This window comes from Salmo trutta, chromosome 12 (assembly GCF_901001165.1).
Source record: "Salmo trutta chromosome 12, fSalTru1.1, whole genome shotgun sequence".
Taxonomy (NCBI): domain Eukaryota; kingdom Metazoa; phylum Chordata; class Actinopteri; order Salmoniformes; family Salmonidae; genus Salmo; species Salmo trutta.
In genome coordinates this window covers 83,772,926-83,792,738 of record NC_042968.1, presented here as the reverse complement: position 1 = coordinate 83,792,738, position 19,813 = coordinate 83,772,926, and the positions used below count along the sequence as shown (strand labels likewise).

Sequence of the window (19,813 nt, the reverse complement as noted above, 5' to 3'; positions counted from 1 at the left end):
GTGCTATGCTGTGGAATCTGTGGGAAAGGGGAGCGGAATACAAGGGGCTCTCATTGTTGGGGTTGAGAACTCTGTGTGTGTGTCCGTGTGCGCGCGATTGTGTAGGAGGCACACGATTCAAGCCTTTTAAAGTGGAAAGAATGATCTAGAAGCTTGGATGCACATTCAAAGTATTTCTCTAGCACTCACTCTACATCATATACACTAACGACAATTCAAAGGGTGAAAAGTCACAAACTCAGCAAAAAAAGAAATGTCCTCTCACTGTCAACTGCGTTGATTTTCAGCAAACTTAACATGTGTAAATATGTGTATTAACATAACAAGATTCAACAACTGAGACATAAACTGAACAAGTTCCACAGACATGTGACTAACAGAAATGGAATAATGTGTCCCTGAACAAAGGGGGTGGGGGGGTCAAAATCAAAAGTAACAGTCAGTATCTGGTGTGGCCACCAGGTGCATTAAGTACTGCAGTGCATCTCCTCTTCATGGACTGCACCAGATTTGCCAGTTCTTGCTGTGAGATGTTACCCCACTCTTCCACCAAGACACCTGCAAGTTCCTGGACATTTCTGGGCCGATCCAACAGGTCCCAGACGTGCTCAATGTGATTGAGATCCGGGCTTTTTGCTGGCCATGGCAGAACACTGACATTCCTGTCTTGCAGGAAATCACGCACAGAACAAGCAGTATGGCTGGTGGCATTGTCATGCTGGAGGGTCATGTCAGGATGAGCCTGCAGGAAGGGTACCACATGAAGGAGGAGGATGTCTTCCCTGTAACGCACAGCGTTGAGATTGCCTGCAATGACAACAAGCTCAGTCCGATGATGCTGTGACACACCGCCCCAGACCATGACGGATCCTCCACCTCCAAATCGATCCCGCTCCAGTGTACAGGCCTCGGTGTAACGCTCATTCCTTCGACGATAAACGCAAATCCGACCATCACCCCTGGTGAGACAAAACCACAACTCGTCAGTGAAGAGCACTTTTTGCCAGTACTTTCTGGTCCAGCGACGGTGGGTTTGTGCCCATAGGCGACATTGTTTCCGGTGATGTCTGGTGAGGACCTGCCATACAACAGTACAACAGGCCTACAAACCCTCAGTCCAGCCTCTTTCAGCCTATTGCGGACAGTCTGAGCACTGATGGAGGGATTGTGTGTTCCTGGTGTAACTCGGGAAGTTGTTGTTGCCATCCTGTACCTGTCCTGCAGGTGTGATGTTCGGATGTACCGATCCTGTGCAGGTGTTACACGTGGTCTGCCACTGCGAGGACGATCAGCTGTCCATCCTGTCTTCATGTGGCGTTGTCTTAGGCGTCTCACAGTACGGACATTGCAATTTATTGCCCAGGCCATATCTGCAGTCCTCATGCCTCCTTGCAGCATGCCTAAGGCACATTCACGCAGATGAGCAGGGACCCTGGTCATCTTTTTTTTGTGTTTTTCAAAGTCAGTAGAAAGGCCTCTTTAGTGTCCTAAGTTTCCATAACTGTGACCTTAATTGCCTACCGTCTGTAAGCTGTTAGTGTCTTAGCAACCGTTCCACAGGTGCATGTTCATTAATTGTTTATAAAACCTTTACAATGAAGATCTGTGAAGTTATTTGGATTTTTACGAATTATCTTTGAAAGACAGGGTCCTGAAAAAGGGACGTTTCTTTTTTTGCTGAATTTAGTACAAATATACACTGAGTGTACAAAACATTAAGAACACCTGCTCTTTCCATGACCTAGACCGACCAGGTGAATCCAGGTGACGGCTATGATCCCTTATTGAAAACAATTTAATCCATTTTAGAATACGGCTGTAACGTAACAAAATGAGGAAAAACTGAATGGGTCTGAATAGTTTCCAAATGCACTGTAGGTAAAAAAGGGAATGTTAGCTCACTGTTTTACTCCTCTCAGACTGGATATTTTAATTAAGCTTTGGTGATTAAGATTTATTTCCAAACAGTCTCACGAGCCAAACACTTCATCAACGGTCTTGACTAGTCTACTTGATTACATTGGGCAGGACAAAAATAAAACAGACATTGAGAGGAGGTGTCACGGCTGTCAAAAGGAGAGGACCAAAGTGCAGCTTGTGTGTAGTTCCACATTTTATTTACTCTGTGAAACTATGCAATACATCAAATAACTGAATAGACAAAACAACAAACCGTGACGTAGAGGAGAAACAAACACTACTCAAAAATAATCACCCACACACAAACCCCTACTTAAGTATGATCTCCAATTAGAGACAACGAGGACCAGCTGCCTCTAATTGGAGATCATCCCAAACAAACCAACATAGAAATACAGAAACTAGAACCTAAGAACATAGAAATAGAACACATAGAATAAACCCCCCTGTCACGCCCTGACCTACTCTACCATAGAAAATTACAGCTTACCATGGTCAGGATGTGACAGGAGGCTATGCTTGGTTTTCAATCAAATAAAACGAAATGGGGAAAAAAACCATTATTGTTTTATGTTTCTAAATAGGAAGTATACAGGCACCAACTCACATCTTGTTCAATGCACATAATGGGCAGTGTGCGGTCAAAATTCATGCCATAACCAACTGCTTTACTGCTAAAACCAGCTTTTGGTTGGTCTTAAATATTCCGACCAGCGCTGCCAGAAATTACCACTTAAAGATCATGTTTTTAAGGACACGCCTCAAATATTTCCACCCCGCCCATTTGAGCCCAAGCGTGCTGATGTTAGACAGGTAAATTACCAAACCTGGCGTTAGGGCTGGAAAATGCCAGTGCACAAGTTTTCACATGACGAAATTGCAAACTAACATGCGTTTGACACTGGCGCCGCCTTAACGCCAGCCGAAAATAGAACCCTATACGTTAGAACTGAAGAAGAAAAAAACACAGCTCATATCATATTAAGCACCACAGGCCAAAATTACATTTTGCATTTACTTATCAATTTCGAGATTTTTTGGTATTTTGGTCCAATAAATTAAAAAGTAAAACAAGTTGATGAAAATGTATATTTATTACTTTTGTTAGTTTATCATCAAAATGTAATAAATTGTAACCCCTTAAATGGACATACATCCATAATTTCAAAACTCACTACATTGAATCACACATAATTTAAAAGCCCATTTCAATGTTACAAACTGGCCTATATTCAGAGTTCACTGTGGCATATGTGTATGTTTTTATTTATAGAACTGTTTGTATTCCTTTTTGCTCATTTTGAATGTAGACCTATAATACTGGTCAGGTTCCGCAGAACAGCACTTTTTTGAGGAATGTTGTTATTTTTATATTGTTACGGTACTCTTTGATACTGTTTGTATGAAACCATGTTATGTACAACGTAATGCACTGAATTTGGAATTGTATTTGAATGTGAAATGAAAATAAAAATCATTTTTCCCCCCCCAAAAAAATTAAAAGAAAATAATGTAGTAACTTACCTTGAAGATATGATGATTGGGTCTAAATAGGTGTATGATGTTTGGTTGTCTAAATTCATAGGGTTTGTCTTTAACTGCCATTTCCCGAAAGTCAGACTCTATCCACACGCCAACAAATTGTTCTCAGCCTCAGAAGCATCTGCATTCAGAACATTTTCAGTGGTTATCCTTAGACCAGGGTTTCCCAAACTCACTTTGCATAATAGGCAAATATGTGCATATTTAATGAGATATCACCTCATTTGTATATTTTAATACAGTATTTCAGAGGGGGGAAAAATATATAAAAATGTAACTAGTAAAAGTTGACTGTGATATATGATGATAAAACAAATACTCAAGGGTGTGGTTCCTGGCCTCACTCTGTCAGAAATGTGAACCAGTCTTGAAGTAATGGGGAGTGAAACCACTCCTTGTTCATGAAGACATTTGTTTCCCATTCAAGTGCAATACTATTATCTTTGACTTGAATCTATCATACAGACAGAAAAAAACGTCTAGTAAGAAATTACATTTTTATGTATTGTACAGTCTATTTCCATTAGGTGGCACTGTGGCTCCAGGATTACAGAGAGATACAGCAAGTGGTTTTCCTGTAAATGACCCTCTCAAAGCCCTATTGTGAGAGATGCAAACGCCTTTTGATTTACTAGTAGTGCAGTTAATAGACATTTCATTACAATAACCACACTGACTACACACATATTACTCACTAGCTGTAATTAAAGTCTGACACATGTCTTTGGTCACATTGTGCAGACTTAACACTATTTCATATCTCACTGAGTCATGTTTACAGGTCCAGCAACAGGGAGACATTGAGTACATCTCCTGTGTTTGAACAGGAAGTGGAGCTGGAGAATCCAGTACATCTCCTGTGTTTGAACAGGAAGTGAAGCTGGAGAATCCAGTACATCTCCTGTGATTGAACAGGAAGCGGAGCTGGAGAATCCAGTACATCTCCTGTGATTGAACAGGAAGCGGAGCTGGAGAATCCAGTACATCTCCTGTGTTTGAACAGGAAGTGGAGATTGAGAATCCAGTACATCTCCTGTGATTGAACAGGAAGATGAGTTGGAGAATCCAGTACATCTCCTGTGATTGAACAGGAAGCGGAGCTGGAGAATCCAGTACATCTCCTGTGTTTGAACAGGAAGTGGAGATTGAGAATCCAGTGCATCTCCTGTGATTGAACAGGAAGATGAGCTGGAGAATCCAGGCAGTGACATGAAGCAACAGCTGTGTCACAACAATGTTTTGTATGTAGAGAGCCTGGAGGGGAAAGACAGTCGGCCAGCCAGCCAGTTCAGACACAGCTGACGTCCTCAGCGGTGGTGGGACAGACACTGGCCAACTTCTCAAGCATCCCAGACCCTGTACCCTCTCTCTCCAACCCCATTCTTCCTTTCATTTCCCCTTTATGCCCATTGTGGCTGTTACGGCTACTGTCGTTGGCATCTTTACTGCATAGAATAGGCGTGACGGTATTCACAGAAATACTGTTGGTGCTCTTGGCTGGCGGGCTTTGGTAGATACACTGTAGGTAGCGGTGGAAGGCCTGTCTATAGGTCCTGTTGAATAGAGTGTAGACCAGTGGGTTGACACCAGAGGAGACATATCCCACCCAAACAAAGACCTTTAGGAGCACTGCCAACACAGGCTTATTGCACAGGCTTATTATCGAGTCCTCACACAACACGCTCAGCACATTGGTGATGAAGAATGGACACCACATCATCAGGAAGAGGAAAAACACCACACCCAGGACCATGGAAGCTCTCCTCTCATTTTTGATTGATTGAGCCATGCCAGCTCCCCCTGGCTCCTGTCTCCCTGCTGGAGAGATGGGTTGAAGGGAGGCTTGAGAGACGGAAACATCGGAGGAACCAACAGCTGGCAAGGCCTCAGGGGCAGGGTCTTGTTTGAGGAGACGGAGACTGTCCCCTGCAGGGGACCTTGGGGTGATCCTGAGTAGGGCCGGCCGGTTGATTGAAGCCTGGCCTCCATGCAGGAAGTCAGAAGCTTGGTGCTGCAGAACACGCACAGTCAAACAGTAGCTGACCACCATGATGACCAGAGGGACAAAGAAGGCTACGAAGGAGCCAATCAGGACGAAGCTGTGCTCGTTCAGTACACAGGTCCCGTTGACAAACACCTTCCCCTCGTCATACAGGCCAATCACAGGGATGGGTGTGGAGATCACTGTCAGAGAGAGAGAGAGAGAGATGGACATGGAGATCACTGTCAGAGAGAGAGAGAGAGAGAGAGAGAGAGAGAGAGAGAGAGAGAGAGAGAGATGGACATGGAGATCACTGTCAGAGAGAGAGAGAGAGAGAGAGAGGAGAAGAGAGCGAAGAAGAGAGAGAGAGAGAGGAGAGATGGCCATGGAGATCCACTGTCAGAGAGGAGAGGACGAGAGAGAGAGAGAGAGTGGTACATGGAGAGCACTGTCAGAGAGAGAGAGAGAGAGAGAGAGGGACATGGAGATCACTGTCAGAGAGAGAGAGAGAGAGAGAGATGGACATGGAGATCACTGTCAGAGAGAGAGAGAGAGAGAGAGATGGACATGGAGATCACTGTCAGAGAGAGAGAGGAAGAGATGGACATGGAGATCACTGTCAGAGAGAGAGAGAGAGAGAGAGAGATGGACATGGAGATCACTGTCAGAGAGAGAGAGAGAGAGATGGACATGGAGATCACTGTCAGAGAGAGAGAGAGAGATGGACATGGAGATCACTGTCAGAGAGAGAGAGAGAGAGAGATGGACATGGAGATCACTGTCAGAGAGAGAGAGAGAGAGAGAGAGATGGACATGGAGATCACTGTCAGAGAGAGAGAGAGAGATGGACATGGAGATCACTGTCAGAGAGAGAGAGAGATGGACATGGAGATCACTGTCAGAGAGAGAGAGAGATGGACATGGAGATCACTGTCAGAGAGAGAGAGAGAGAGAGAGAGAGAGAGAGAGAGAGAGAGAGAGAGATGGACATGGAGATCACTGTCAGAGAGAGAGAGAGAGAGAGAGAGAGAGAGAGAGATGGACATGGAGATCACTGTCAAAGAGAGAGAGAGATGGACATGGAGATCACTGTCAGAGAGAGAGAGAGAGAGATGGACATGGAGATCACTGTCAAAGAGAGAGAGAGAGATGGACATGGAGATCACTGTCAAAGAGAGAGAGAGAGATGGACATGGAGATCACAGGACAATTAATATCACTTATTATTGTCATATTTAAACCAATGCACAAACATGGCTACATCTATCTCAAAAACATATTATTAGATTAGAAGAGGTAATCATAATGATTAAACAACCAGCAGGTGGTTTCAAGGAAGCACATGAGGGCAGAGAAAGTGGATTGAGGTTTTTAGATGAAGTCAACAAGCTAACAGGTTGACTGGCTGTCCGATTTCTGTGAAACCAAAAAAGCCTTGAGCCATGAGACCATAATGGCTTGTCCTGTCGTCCCTGTTTAGAGCATCTCTCAGCGTGAAGATGTCAGGGAGCCCCAGGAGAGGTCAGAGAAAAAGGGTCCGTTTGGCTTTCTGACAGACTGTAGAAAAAAAGCACTGATGTTTTTTTCTTCAAAAAGGCAAAACAGAAAGAATGTCTATCTCTCCAGACACACAGACAACACAGTAGGAGGACATTATTTAGCTAGATCTCTTGTTCAATCGTTTTTCCCCCTCCTGATTTACAACAACTACGTCAGCATGAACTCACCTATGGAGATGGTCCAGACGAGGGCGATCTTAGCCTTGGCCTTGGAGAGGGTGTTGGAGCGGCTATGTTGGATGGGGTTACAGATGCCCACATAGCGGTCCAGTGAGATGGCACACAGGTGCATGATGGATGCTGTGGAGAACAGCACGTCTAGGTAGATCCAGACGGGACAGAGGGGTCTGGGGAAGGGCCACACGTAGTCTGAGGGATGGACAGACACAGTTCACTAACAATTACTGATATGTCATTATCAAATCTGCACACCTGCTTTGTGACCAGGCAAATAAATCCAAGGTCATTTTTCAGTCTCATATAGCATCATATAGACTGCCATGATGCAACTAGAAAAATCATGTAATGATGTAATGGATCAAAGTCTTTCATTCTTAATGACATGAAAATAATGAATGTTTATGAGGGAAGAGTTTATCTGGCTGTTGCACATTAGCACACAAACCCATTTGATCTAAAATAAACTAACTCTTCAATGCCATTCAAAGTAATGGGGCTTACTGAGACAAGGGAATTGTGTGGGAACGGGGTACTCTCACATTAGAATGTCTTTCTGTCTACTCAGATGATCTTCATTTGGTTGCGGTAAACATGAACTGTTCCTTTATCCTCGTCTAAGGGTCTTGACCAATTGTACCAATTAACATAGACAATAAAAGCCTGATTTGTTTGCTCCGATAGACATGCCATAACATGTTAACCAGGATCTTTTTCCTCACCGTCTTCCTCATCCACTTGAACATCCCCTCACAATAAAGCCTCGTATCCCTAGCTGCTTTCAATTGATCATTATTCAGAGGGTAAACAAACGCTGCTTTGCTAAAAGAGCTCAACCTACCACCTACCTACCTACCATAGAGAATGTTGATCAGTGAGACCGGCATGACGAGAAAACCCACAAGCATGTCTGCCACAGCAAGGGAGCGCAGGAAGAAGCTGGTGGCATTCTGCAGCTTCCTCTCCAGAGACACAGCCAAGATGAGCAGGATGTTGCCCACCACAGTGAAGAAGATGACCATTAAGATGAGCAGAGCAGGCCAGTTCTTCTCCTTGTCAGGTGTCTCCAGTCTGGACTCAGACTGATTCCACTCCACGGGGAAGCTCAGATTAACGGAAACCGTAGTGCTCTCTGGCATAGTCATCCTGTCACTGAGAGAGGCTATAGGCTAGACCCTCCAAGCAGGGCTGCAGCTGTGCTCAGCCATCCATCACCTGTGTTCCAAAGCAGCACTATGGTGCTCAACAAACATTGAACTTCCTGCGGTGCCAATGATAGACAGAAGGTTTAGTTTTTCATACCCCTGGAGCACTCAGATGTTATTTGTGATGATATTTATTTTTTTATCTGCAAAATAAACCGAAACAGTTCTGAGTTAGTCACATTTCTGTAAACACATTTCCACTGTAAACAGACAACTTATCTTGTGTATTAACAGAACATTACAGCCACATCGACCTCTGGTCCAATGTATGTCACATCTGTCTGTGATTCTCAGCAGACAATCTTTTGTTTATTCAACTGTAAATTGAACAGTAATGCATTTCAGCGATACACTCTCCTTATCATAACCACAAAACTAAGGACCTATTGTGGGATTGTTTTTGTTGTCATAGGAGACTTTGCATAACAAATATGTGTACTGGATGTGCAAATGTTATTTTTCCATTGTTTACACCCCCCTAAACGGTTAAGCTATTTTATTTATTCAAATGACGTACTAGTAGACATGACATTCTATTCGCATGTGCACATCATACAGAGTATACATTTAGAGCAGATGGCAGAAGGCGTGATTCCCTAATTACTCTGGTTAAAGTCCGCTATTCCTGACAGATGGTCTGGATGCTCTGGGCTCTCTGCTGGTGCCAAAGAGGATGTGCAGTGTGTGATCACGGGACATGGATCCGGTTCTGATCCACGGAGTCAAGGAACAGCTGGACCGCTGCCAGAAAGCATGCAGCATCAATAAGATTGGCAGAGACTAAGTCTTGAACTGCACTGTTGGTTAACGGCTTGTAAGTATGCGTTTCACTGTAAAGTCTACACTTGTATTCGGCGCATGTGACAAAAAGTTGATTTCATTAAAATAGCAAAGAAATGATACAGAGCTTGGCTATTGAAGAAGACCCCAGATGGTATTGCATGCTATACTTTGGTAAGAACGGCCAGCTGCTGATGTGTATCACATTGGTCTCTGTGCCACATCGGGAGTCTGGGTAATATGCTGTATCTTTGACAGTCAGACTAGAAGTCACTACCACCGTAAAAACATAAAAATGTCATACCATACCGTGCTATAATCCCAAACCATGTCAATGTATTACCCTTCAAAGGGACTAAAGGCTAAAGAGAAAGACAAATTAGAAATAATCTGAGTTCATTTTAGTCCTTGGATGTCTTCATTCCTCCGGGAAACATTGAGGCTATGGTGAATCAATCATCTGAAATAAATAAAAATTGTCACGTTTAATTTGCTCACCAAACACCAAGCTACACGAATTTATCCCAAACACCAAGCTACACGAATTTAGCCCTGGGGGAGTGGTGGAAAGTTTAATGTTTTAAAATGCATCCCTGCACTGACAATGTCTGTAGCAGTGAAGGCTGGTGGGAGAAGCTACAGGAGGATGGGCTCATTGTAATGGCTGAAATTGAATAAATGGAACGGAGTTAAACATGTTGTTTCTATATGTTTGATGTGTTTGTTACTGTTCCATGTCATTCCAGCCATTGCAATGAGCTTGTCCTTGTATAGTTCCACCCACCAGCCTCCAATGGTCTGTAGGAAAGATGACATCACCATTGTGTTCCTCTATGTACAGTATCTGTGTTATCTTTTTAAAGTCTTAAAGTGGAACTAACAGCGTTTTAATTACTTTGCAGATATGAAACAAAAAGACAATCATAATATCAGTGAAAAAAATCTAATTCACAGTTTAGGCTACAAAACCAACTTTATAAGAGTTTTTAAAAATAGGTTCTATTTGACAAAGAAATCCATGATGTAGAACAGGGCTCTCCAACCCTGTTCCTGGAGAGCTACCCTCCTGTAGGTTTTCACTCCAACCCTGTTCCTGGAGAGCTAACATCCTGTAGGTTTTCACTCCAACCCCGTTCCTGGAGAGCTAACATCCTGTAGGTTTAAACTCCAACCCTGTTCCTGGAGAGCTACCCTCCTGTAGGTTTTAACTCCAACCCTGTTCCTGGAGAGCTACCCTCCTGTAGGTTTTAACTCCAACTCTGTTCCTGGAGAGCTACCCTCCTGTAGGTTTTAACTCCAACCCTGTTCCTGGAGAGCTAACATCCTGTAGGTTTTCACTCCAACCCTGTTCCTGGAGAGCTACCCTCCTGTAGGTTTTCACTCCAACCCTGTTCCTGGAGAGCTAACATCCTGTATGTTTTCACTCCAACCCTAATCTAGCACACCTGATTCTAAAAATTAGCTGGTTGATAAGCTGAACCAGGTTAGTTAGGTTGAAGCAGGTCCATGGGGATTCGCGATGACAGCAGTCAAATTGAAGTACTGGAGATAATTGCAAACATAACAGAAGGTAGCAAAGAAGATGGCAGACAAGGAAAAAAAGGAGGAAGTGGAATATACACTACATGACCAAATGTATGTGGACACCAGCTTAAACATTTCATTCTAAAATCATGGGTATTAATATGGAGTTGGTCCCACCTTTGCTGCTATAACAGCTTCCACTCTTCTGGGAAGGCTTTCTACTAGATGTTGGAACTTGCTTCCATTCAGCTACAAGGTCGGGCACTGATGTTGGGTGATTAGGCCTGGCTCGCAGTCGGCATTCCAATTCATCCCAAAGGTGTTAGATGGGGGTTGAGGTCAGGGCTCTGCGCAGGCCAGTCAAGTTCGTCCACACCAATCTTGACAAACCAGTTCTATATGGACCTCACTTTGTGCATGGGGGAATTGTCATGCTGAAACAGGAAAGGGCCTTCCCCAAACTGTTGCCACAAAGTTGGAAGCACAGAATCCTCTAGAATGTCATTGTATGCTGCAGCATTAAGATTTCCCTTCACTGGAACTAAGGGGCCTAACCTGAACCATGATGAACAGCCCCAGAACATTATTCCTCCTCCACCAAAATGTACAGTTGGCACTATGCATTGGGGCAGGTAGCGTTCTCTTGACATCCGCTAAACCAAGATTTGACAGTCAGACTGTCAGATGGTGAAGCGTGATTCATCACTCCAGAGAACGCATTTCCACTGCTCCAAAGTCCAATGGTGGCACGCTTTACACCACTCCAGCCGACGTTTGTTATTGCGCATGGTGATCTTAGGCTTGTATGTACCAGCTCAGCCATGGTAACCCATTTCATGAAGCTCCCGATGAACAGCTCTTGTGCAGATGTTGCTTTCAGAAGCAGTTTGGAACTCGGTAGAGAGTGTTGCAACCGAGGACAGACGATTTTTACGCACTATGCGTTTCAGCAGTCACCGGTCCTGTTCTGTGAGCTTGTGTGACCTACCACTTCGGCTGAGCCGTTGTTGCTCCCAGATGTTTCTACTTCACAATATCACTTACAGTTGACCGGGGCAGCTCTAGCAGGGCAGAAATTTGACAAGCTGACTTGAAAGTCAGTACTGGGAAGCAATGTGGTGAGGATGGTTGGAGTCAAGTGCAAAGAGGAATACGTGCTCTAATAGCTCAGAGATGGAACCTGACGAGGGTATGGATGTAGTACATGCGGTGAGGACTGCTGAGTTCAGGCCTCGTCCAGATGGTGATGAAGGTGATTTTGGCCCAGTGGGAGTGAGACTTTGAGAGAATGGATCTTTGCCTTCTGGCTGATGCATATGTGGTGTCAGGTTGGGTGGAAAAGAGGTTAGGGAATGTTTGTTCGGTGAAAGTGACTCAAAGTGGTATCATGTAGATTGTGTGCGTTTCTGCTGTCCAGAGGGAGCGTGCGCTCTGTACAACGCGACTGGGGACATGAACTGTGACTTGCTTTCCTCTCCAGAGCAGGGCACTGCTCCCTCTGGTAGCAGCTAATGGGGATCCAGCTAATGGGGATCCAGCTAATGGGGATCCAGCTAATGGGGATCCATAATAAATACAAATAACTTGCGTGACGTTAAGTGTTGAGGAAGATCAACTGAAGTGGAAGATTCCCTGTGTCTGTGACGCCCGCCATTTGGTTTGACGCAGACCCGGTGGAGAGCGCGATGAAATGGAAAAGACACAGTCTGGACTACTGGAAAGTCTTTACCAGATAAAGTCAAGTTAGGATCTGTCTGTTATCCCGTGAGAGCTTTTGTCCCAAACCCATTAGTGTTTTAGGTGTCAAACGTATGGTAATGTGGCAGCAGTGTGTAGCAGGGAGATTCTGAGATGTGAGAAGTGTGCAGGAGGACATGAGACAAAGGAATGTGTAGTATCAGTGGAAAAAGTGTGTGCTTTAACTGTAGGGGTACCCATGGTGCTGAAGATCAGAGGTGTCCGGTGAGAGAAAGACAGGTCGAGGTTGCCATGCTCAGAGTAGTGCAGAAGGTGTCGTTTGCAGAGGCACTGAAGAGAGTAGTCGAAGAAGATGTATCCAGGGTGAAGAATCCTAAGAGGATCTCTGTGTTGGCCGAGGCCAATAGAGTGTGATAGGAATAACATGTGCTTCAGTAAGGTTGGTTTTTAGGCGTTCATGGCCATAACGTAAATCATAGAGGATATAGAGAATAGGCTAATACACAGCCAATACAGTAGGTGGTGGCATGCACCTATGACATTTGTTTGCGGACTGCCATAATACCAAAGAAGACACACCAAAGTAGCCGTTGCAGACTCAAGTCAAGGACGTAGAGAGGCTGGTATTAGCAAGACTAGTAGAGTAAGTGTATTGTTGGCAGAATAGATGGAGGCAGTTCAATGCATGATTAATATGAATTCCCCAATACATTTCTTGTTAGTCCAAAACATATTGCTATCAGGTTGTAAATCACAGCTGGCCTGGTACACTGTTTACTGCCTCCATTCAGGATGCACCGTTTCAGTTTCAATGACTCAATATTTTGGACAAAAATGGACAATGTAACTAAGGCTGGGAATGTCAATACAATCAATCTAGCAAAGGCAATGATCACAAGTCAGTCGTAATGTTGCAAATAAACTAGTGTATCTATTTATGTTGCTATTTATTTAGCAAGCTAAAAACCCGGAGCCTAACGTTAGCTAGCTAGCTAGCTGCTGGGAGGCTGTCATGCCATTGTGCGAGTGGGTGAGTGGCCGACTTTTTCCCATCATATTATTTTTTCAAATGTATTTGGCATCGATCAAATGGGCGAGTAGGCAGTTCCCATTCAATTGTCAAAACATGGGTTAGGACAAGCGTGCATTGGCAGAGAAGTTGAAGAAGGGGCGAGCAGTTTACTATTCCCCAATGTTTATCAGTGCAAATTGCATTTTATTTTTTTTTTACTTTTTACCCATTTTTCTCACCAATTTCATGATACCCAATTGCTAGTTACGGTCTTGTCCCATCACTGCAACTCCCGTACGGACTCGGGAAAGGCGAAGGTCGAGAGCCACGCGTCCTCCGAAACACGGTACCTCAAGCCGCACTGCTTCTTGACACACTGCTCGCTTAACCCGGAAGCCAGCCGCACCAATGTGTCGAAGGAAACAACGTACAGCTGGCGACCAAAGTCAGCATGCATGCACACGGCCGCCACAAGGAGTCGCTAGAGCGCGATGGGACAAGGACATCCCAGCCGGCCAAACCCTCCCCTAACCCTGACTCGGTGGTGGAAAAAGTACACAATTGTCATACTTGAGTAAAAGTAAAGATACCTTAATAGAAAATGACTCAAGTAAAAGTGAGTCACCCAGTAAAATACTACTTGAGTAAAAGTCCAAAAGTATTTGGTTTTAAATATACTTATGTATCAAAAGTAAATGTAATTGCTAAAATATACTTACGTAAAAGCAAAAGTATAATCATTTCACATTCCTTATATTAAGCAAACCAGACGGAATGATTTTCTTGTTTTATTATTTTACGGATAGCCAGGGGCACACCAACACTCATATCATTTACAAAATAATAATGTGTGTTTCGTGAGTCCACCAGATCAAAGGCAGTAGGGATGACCAAGGATGTTCTCTTGATAAGTGTGTGAATTGGACAATTTTTCTGTCCAGCTAAGCATTCAAAATGTAACTAGTACTTTTGGGTGTCAGGGAAAATGTATGGAGTAAAGTACATTATTTTCTTTAGAAATGTATTGAAGTAAAAGTTGTCAAAAATATGAATAATAAAGTACAGATACCCCCAAAAAACGACTTAAGTAGTACTTTAAAGTATTTTTACACCACTGCCCGGATGACGCTGGGTAAATTGTGCGCCGCCTCATGGGTCGAACCCGGATCTGTAGTGACGCCTCTAGTATTGCGATGCAGTTTCTTAGACCACTGCGCCACTCAGGAGGCCCATTAGTGCAATTTTGATGGCCAACTACAAGCTGAAAAAGTTTTAGAGGGTTTATCTACTCTTGCCTCGTTAGATTTTAGCTCATCTCGCTCTGGCTAACATTCGTTGTTGATCTTAGGGAGGGAGAGAGCCTACCGTTTCATGGTTGTTTGATCAATAGCACTATAAAGTTCCCAAATGTAAGAGGGTTCGTGTTATTTACATCTTTGCAGAAATCCATTCAGGTATTTTGTGGCTTTTGGCAATGATTTCTAATGGTCTAAAGTCACACTGTTGCTACTGTCTGTAAACACACAGTCCATTTCAAAGTGAATGACGGCAGGCTGTGTGGCAAATGGCTTTTGCATCAAGGCCTACTGTAGCTCTGATTGGCCATGGTGGACCGGTCTGTGTAGAGTCCGGTCCTGCACAAGACTGACATGTTTTTATTAGGTTTTATTTACTGCAGTGTCTTAATTGTCGCACGGCCGTTTACTCACTATTGCTATAGAATTTTCAAAATGCCTTACTCTACGTCATTCCCAAACATTCTATGAAAGTATGAAAACGTGAAAAGGATAATAATAATAATTTATAAAATTAAAGGCGTCATATTCTTCCTGGTGGTGTACATTAACAGATTCTTATCAGATTTCATGTTGATAAAACGCTGTCAGTTCCACTTTAAGTCCTACTAAATGTGTTGATCCAGATCTGTTCCAGCTTTAGCTAACTCCTCTGACCACTGTAATGCCATGTATGGTATCATATAGCCCTATGTTTATAACTCAAGAATTCATTCCACTTCTTACCCTAATCAAGAGTCATCAGACAAACATTAAAGGACAGACACAACCCAGACTGAGTTCCTGGGAAAAACCAAACGCAGGACAATGCCCTGGTCGGTGATGCTATGACAGGATTCTCAGGAGAGGATAGGCTATTCTGAAATTGTTCACTTGCAGGAGTGGTTCTGAAGAAACTAATTAACTTGAAATCTAGAGCTGGCAGAGGTAATTCTGTCCTCAGCAAGGGGAATTGTCCTCAATGTGACAGCATAGGTTTCCCACACATTAGGAACCTTTAATCAGAGTCAGAATCACCGTTATTTGCCAAATACATTTACATGTAAATGAATTGGACTTGGTGAAATGGTCCTGCCACATTAATCAGAATATACAGACAGACGATAAACAGGATATACAGACAGACGATAAACAGGATATACAGATGATAAACAGGATGTACAGTCAGATGATAAACTGGATATACACAAACGATAAACAGGATATACAGACGATAAACAGGATATACAGTCAGACGATAAACGGGATATACATACAACATATGAAGAAGCAGAGTTTACACAAATCCACATGTGATGCAGTATGTACACTATGTAGACTGTAAGTTAAGAACTACAAGCTTCCCTATAAACCCTAATCAACATTATAAATGATGGATGTAGAGATGTGAGACTGTTGATTCACTTCAACTGAATTCAACTGCCTGACGCATACCAGATAGAGAGAATAAAGTATATTATTTGATCTTAGTAAACAGCCCAGGTATGTTTCAAAATGGTAATACTGTTGTTTCTTAAATTTTACTTGTATATATTTTAGGTAGGCTTACGTGTTGTAGACATAAGCTATGACATCACATGTTCCTATATTGTGAGGGTTAGTATTAAACCATGGATGAAACACCACATGTCAGTAGCCGTTAAAAACTTTTTGAAATGGTCCATGTAGTGCTGATTATTCATGATGACTGGCTCTCTCCTATGGGGACAGCATGCTAAAATAAAAACCTGTCTGCAAGCTTGTGGTGTAGGCAAATAGGTCCTCCGTCCATTTCCACAGTCAGAATAGATGAAAAAAACACTATGATCTTCATCCCAGGTGCCGATGATGTCTGGCACGTTCAACCCAGGTTAATGTACAGCCCGATAAATGTTAGAAAGTATGAAAGCTTAGCCTACCACTTGACTGTTAAATTGACTTGGCGGGCAAGGCCAAACTATTCTTCAAGATCCAAAGTCAGATAAACTCTGCCATTGGAAAATGCTTTCTCTTATTAAATGGGCATATGCAATATTTATTTTATTTTTTATTTCACCTTTACTTAACCAGGTAGGCTAGTTGAGAACAAGTTCTCATTTACAACTGCGACCTGGTCAAGATAAAGCAAAAAAGCAATGCAACACAAACAACAACACAGAGTGTACAGTCAATAACACAATAGAAAAAAAGAAAGTCTTTATACAGTGTGTAATATAATAGTAGTATAATATAGTATAATAGTATAATATAATCAATAGTTACCAAAGAAACATCACCATTATTGTACCATGCCAAAGGGATATCCTCTTCCTAAGAACTGTCATTTGATTGTTTTCTTATAAGGACTTATTCATAGTGTAACAAGGGAACAACTACTTGAGGTCTCACAGCGAGTGACGTCACCGATTGAAACGCTATTAGCGCGCACCACCGCTAACTAGCTAGCCATTTCACATCGGTTACAATAGGAACCTCAGACATTATGGGTCCGATTCCAACATAGGAATTTACGCCTTTTTTACGCACGCCTTTCTTAAGCACTTGTCAGTATTTGGTATTCGCACTTACCTTATTCAATCGAGTAACACGCTTTGAATAAATGTAATTCAACTGCTAAAAACCATCCCACATTCTGCCAAACATATTTTCTTGTGGAGTTTTCATTCAATAGGGTTTTCAATACATTTATCTTAAGCCATCCCTTTAAGTTTGAATTTAGTCGACAGACTCAATAGAATATATGGAGAGAACGTTCCTGAATATTAGGGATCAATGAAAGAAAGCCATCTAAATACACACATATGTCTCAATTTCAGCACCAATTGGTGGATTTAAAAATACTATGATCTTGTTGATTATTTAGGTTTAAGTTTAAGTATTTATGAATAATAAAAAACAGGTTTGGAGAGCCTTTATGCATGAAAGAAATAAAACGGTGGTTTGATTCATTCAGAAAATTGTCACATTCAGTTCTAGAGCCCATGGTAATGTTAGAAGATTAGTGTACATATCATTATAATAAGGAGAATAGTGTACAATAGTAGGTTATACCCGCGCTATTGCTTAACCATGGAACTGTGTGATGCGCCATGCATTGGGTTCAAACTGTTATGGCTTGAGCATCTGCTCCATAACATTTAATTAGACTACTTACAACAACAAAAAATTAGCAACTGTTACTAATGATCCTCTGCAACAACCACACGGCAGTGACAGCATTTACAGAGGATGCAAATGAAGGTACACGAAACAATGTAAAGAAATGGAATGATAATGTGCTGTAGGCTATACAACCTGAAGGGAACTAACAGTAAATTGGCAGTTGAATATGAGGTTATTAGGCCTACTGAAGGTCGATACTGATTGTGGCTAATATTTAACATGAAAGAAATAGGAGTCAGAGAAAGTCGTGGTAGCCTGTAACTAAGATATTCTGGAGTGCCCATCCCTGCAAGTTAAAAGGCTGTACAATTTAAATTCTGCATCATGGCACAGCATTTCATAAACTTTACTGTGGGAAAGTTATGTTGATATGCTTCATCAGTTTTCTGTCATATGAGTGAGTTCACATGTCTCCAGGATTATAAAGTAAAATGTATCTAAAACAAAATATTTAAAATTCCCTTATCCAAACAGATTACCTCGTATCAATAGCTCTTATCAAGTTGTACATTACAGTGCGTGGAGAATGGTGTTACTTCTATGGAGAGAGAAAAGTAGATGCTTTTACCACTTGGAACAGGTAGGTTCGCTGGACCTTATGAATTAGTTTCCTCGTGTGTAAGGGTAGTGGAATTATTAAGGGATTTAATTCAAGATCAGTATACAGCGTATCTGTAGACACACGTCCGCTACACATTCATAACTTCATACAAACGAATAACGGGTTAATAGCATTCTATTTATATGCTTAATTTCAAGGTCAGAATACACACAGAGAGAAAATAGCATAAAAAGTGATTTACGTTCCATTTACACTTAACTCCGGTCAGAATCGACCCTATGCACTTGATAAATATATATGTTTTTGCCTGGATTTGTGCAAAGGATTACATTGCAGTCAAGAACAGACCTGCTGACTCAACACTAATCAGACTATACAAGGGCAGTCATTCACCTAATGCAATCAATTAACCATGAGATCCAAGATCAATACCTAATATCAATCTCTGTGGCTAAGCCAATCAACTAATTTAGTGAAAAGGTGACTGCAGAAGACCTTTTAATAAGGTCTCTTTAAATGAAGGTGTGTCGCTTGTTCTTCATGAAATGATCAATGAGCAGGGGACATTTTACAGGCCATAGGCTACTTTAACAAAACGGTACAATCTGCAATATTTACTGCTGTTTAACATGCTACGCACGTCTTCTTGCAGAATATAACTCATTGCCTCATGACCTACAACTGTCTTACCCCATCATCACCCAATGCAAAGTTGCTTAATTTACTCCATTAGTAAACAATGTCTCAAAGGGCTTCAAAAGTGTAAAACTATAATGTTGTTCTCATGGACTGTCAGTCCTTGCACCAAAACTCTATCTATCTATGTATTTGAGAGTGGTTACATTTTCCCAGCACCATTCCTTAGCTTTAGGCTACAGCCAATTAAGTGGCTGCCATTTGATTGAAAACGAATTAAGGCTTTATATGGACGGTAGCTTGCCTTAAGAGCGTTGGACCAGTAAATGAAAGGTCGCTGGTTCGAATCACTGAGCCCACTAGGTGAAACATCTGTCGATGCGCCCTTGAGCAAGGCACCTAACCCTAATTGTTCCTGTTAATAGCTCTGGGTATGAGCGTCTACTAAATATAAAGTGATCCTAAAACTGTCTGTATAGCCCTATAGCGAACCGATGCAAATTAATTCAAATATCTTATTTGACAGCGCTTGCATGTCTACATAGGATATACACCTATTTAAAAGCGAGACGTTACATACCGCCAATGATACTGTCGGACCTTCTGCGCGCACTTTTCGTTTTCACTTCCTCAAAACGTATTTCCTTCATAAACCCATCATGTATATCAGCCTCCTTTCATGGTAAAGTGAGAACTCTCCGTGTAAAATCTGCGGCAGAAGTAGAGGCGTATCCTGACTTCGAGTCTAGAACAAACCCAATGTTCTCATCTCCACGCCTTC

The 19,813-nt window shown here is 42.4% G+C and overlaps 1 protein-coding gene across 2 annotated transcripts; it reads right to left on the bottom strand.

Annotated features, from left to right (window-relative positions):
• Positions 1-3,944: 3,944 nt before the first annotated feature.
• LOC115204479 (5-hydroxytryptamine receptor 2C-like) lies at positions 3,945-19,624 on the bottom strand. 2 transcript variants are annotated; one of them, XM_029770093.1, is made up of 4 exons: positions 19,613-19,624; positions 8,036-8,440; positions 7,171-7,371; positions 3,945-5,646 (listed from the first exon to the last, which is right to left on the bottom strand). In XM_029770093.1, exons 2-4 carry the CDS (start codon positions 8,322-8,324, stop codon positions 4,751-4,753), a joined length of 1,386 nt encoding a protein of 461 aa, XP_029625953.1. In that variant the 5' UTR covers positions 8,325-8,440; positions 19,613-19,624; the 3' UTR covers positions 3,945-4,750. The 2 variants fall into 2 exon arrangements, with proteins under 2 accessions (XP_029625953.1, XP_029625951.1); XM_029770091.1 differs by lacking the exon at positions 19,613-19,624 and having other exon boundaries at positions 8,036-8,721.
• Positions 19,625-19,813: the final 189 nt, after the last annotated feature.

What these genes read in the sequence shown, in the direction of transcription:
- LOC115204479 (XM_029770093.1), bottom strand. Translation starts at nt 8,324, where the DNA reads ATGACTATGCCAGAGAGCACTACGGTTTCCGTTAATCTGAGCTTCCCC. An exon ending in ACTGATCAACATTCTCTATG is followed by an intron (nt 7,372 to 8,035) that starts GTAGGTAGGTAG and finishes TCCATCCCTCAG; the next exon opens with ACTACGTGTGGCCCTTCCCC. An exon ending in CGTCTGGACCATCTCCATAG is followed by an intron (nt 5,647 to 7,170) that starts GTGAGTTCATGC and finishes TCTCTCTGACAG; the next exon opens with TGATCTCCACACCCATCCCT.